This window comes from Metschnikowia bicuspidata, assembly GCF_001664035.1.
Source record: "Metschnikowia bicuspidata var. bicuspidata NRRL YB-4993 chromosome Unknown METBIscaffold_45, whole genome shotgun sequence".
Classification (NCBI taxonomy): domain Eukaryota; kingdom Fungi; phylum Ascomycota; class Pichiomycetes; order Serinales; family Metschnikowiaceae; genus Metschnikowia; species Metschnikowia bicuspidata.
In genome coordinates this window covers 1-2,135 of record NW_017387775.1, presented here as the reverse complement: position 1 = coordinate 2,135, position 2,135 = coordinate 1, and the positions used below count along the sequence as shown (strand labels likewise).

Here is a 2,135-nt window from a genome sequence, read left to right as displayed (position 1 = left end):
TTGTTGTCTAGTCGTTTTTTTTCCTTTTCCTGGCCTCCTGGTTCTTCTTTAGGCTGTTCTCATTGATCCTCTCCATCGCTTTTCATTAATTTCCTCCGTCACTTGTCGCGGGAATTACCTCGGTCACTCCCGCTTATTCCGTCACTCCCACTTATCCCGTCACTCCCACTTATCCCGTCACTCCCACTTATCCCGTCACTCCCAGTTATCCCGTCATTCCCACTTATTCCACCCCCATTCCATCACTTTTGCCACGATTTTTGCCCTCGGATTTTCCTTTCCTCTTGCCAACCCTTCAGTCTCAGTTCCACCAGCCGGCCCAGCCGCGGGCCGAGCCGCACCTCCGCGAAAAAAGAGCAGAAAATACTGACCTCACGCTACCGAAAAAAGAAGGATCCAAGCACCAGCCCTGAAACACAAAGATGGCCACCTGCTCGTCGCCACAATGCGGCAAGGACTCCGAGTCTGCGTTGAAATGCCCCGTGTGCTTGAAAAACGGCATTTCGTCTGTGTTCTGCAACCAGACGTGTTTTAGAGGAGGCTGGGCCATGCACAAGGCCGTGCACCCAGCAGAGGACAACAAGAAGTTCGACCCGTTCCCCAACTTCAAGTACACAGGGGATTTGAGGGCGTCATATCCGCTCAGTTCTCGACGTGCCGTGCCCCAGCACATCAAGAAACCGGACTATGCACAGGACGGAAGGCCCTTGAGTGAAATCAAAAACGACCGTCTCGGCAAGATCACCATCTTGACGGAGTCGGAGATCAAGAAGATGCGCAAGGTCGGGCTTATTTCGCGCCAGATCTTGGACAAGGTGGCGTCGCACATTGCGCCCGGCATCACCACGGACGAGCTCGATGCCATCTTGCACAAGGAGTGCTTGCACCACAACGCATATCCCTCGCCCCTCAACTACTACAACTTCCCCAAGTCCATGTGCACGTCGCTCAACGAGGTCATTTGCCACGGCGTGCCGGACAAGACCGTGTTGCAGGACGGCGATATCCTCAACTTGGATGTGACCATCTACTTGCACGGCTTCCACTCGGACTTGAACGAAACCTACTACGTGGGTGACAGGGCCAAGGCGGACCCCGATATCGTGCGCTTGGTGGAGACCACGCGCGAGTGCTTGGACTTGGCCATTGCCATGGTTAAGCCGGGCTTGGTGTTCCGCAACTTGGGCAATGCCATCGAGGAGCACGCGCTGAAAAACGGCTGCTCGGTGGTGCGCTCGTACTGCGGCCACGGCATCAACTCGTTGTTCCACTGCCAGCCCAACATCCCGCACTACGCCAAGAACAAGGCCATTGGAGTCGCCAAGCCCGGAATGGTGTTCACCATTGAGCCCATGATCTGCTTGGGCACATACAAGGACGTCACGTGGCCGGACAACTGGACCTCGGCCACGCAGGACGGGAAGTTTTCTGCTCAGTTCGAGCACATGATGCTTGTGACGGAAGATGGCTGCGAGGTCTTGACGGCCCGCCTCGACGACTCTCCCGGCGGGGCCATTCCAAGGATATAGAGTATGAATACGACAGCATAGGCATGTACACTGTAGGCAACTTGCAGTGAAGCACCAAAAAGGCCCGCTTTGCTGACTCTGGGAAAAAAATGGACGAGTCCGGATTTGAACCGGAGACCTTTCCCATGCTAAGGGAACGCGCTACCAACTGCGCCACACGCCCTGTTTGTGAAATTCAGGAGGAATGGTTTAACAATTAGAGTCAAATAACACAGACAATGGGTCCGCGAGGAGAGAGATCTATCAGAAGAAGATAGAGGAACCCCAAGCCCTGTCGTTATTATTTGAGAGAGAAATGTCCTCGCAAACGAAAAAGGGTGCTACGCCCTCACCACGATCTTCAAGGTCTACACCAGAAGGCGTGGCGAGTCGCAGGAAGTGGGATCCTTAAGTCCGCTACAACCAGCGGAGTTGAAGCGACTACTACAGGAGACCTATCCTAGGAGTCGATGACGTAATATCCAATACGTAAACAGATACGTGCCATGAGGACTGTCCAGGCCGTGACTAACGGAAGGGGACGGGCCGAGCTAAGACACTTGGTACGTAGCTGGGAGCTGTTTAAAGGTTTTTTATATATATTCGTTATATAGTTTTGTCCCCTTT

At 53.7% G+C, this 2,135-nt stretch overlaps 1 protein-coding gene and 1 non-coding gene across 2 annotated transcripts; one reads left to right on the top strand and one right to left on the bottom strand.

Moving 5' to 3' along the window:
• Positions 1 to 12: 12 nt before the first annotated feature.
• Positions 13 to 1,543, top strand: METBIDRAFT_33915 (methionine aminopeptidase). Its single transcript, XM_018856423.1, has one exon. The coding sequence runs from the start codon at positions 423 to 425 to the stop codon at positions 1,527 to 1,529; it is 1,107 nt and encodes a 368-aa protein (XP_018709215.1). The 5' UTR covers positions 13 to 422; the 3' UTR covers positions 1,530 to 1,543.
• A 76-nt stretch (positions 1,544 to 1,619) lies between these two features.
• Positions 1,620 to 1,692, bottom strand: METBIDRAFT_t257. The gene has a single exon. It is a non-coding gene; the product is annotated as a tRNA-Ala (tRNA).
• Between the last annotated feature and the right edge of the window lie 443 nt (positions 1,693 to 2,135).

Bases quoted from the DNA above. Each gene is read 5' to 3' on its own strand.
- METBIDRAFT_33915 (XM_018856423.1), top strand. From the start codon at position 423: ATGGCCACCTGCTCGTCGCCACAATGCGGCAAGGACTCCGAGTCTGCG.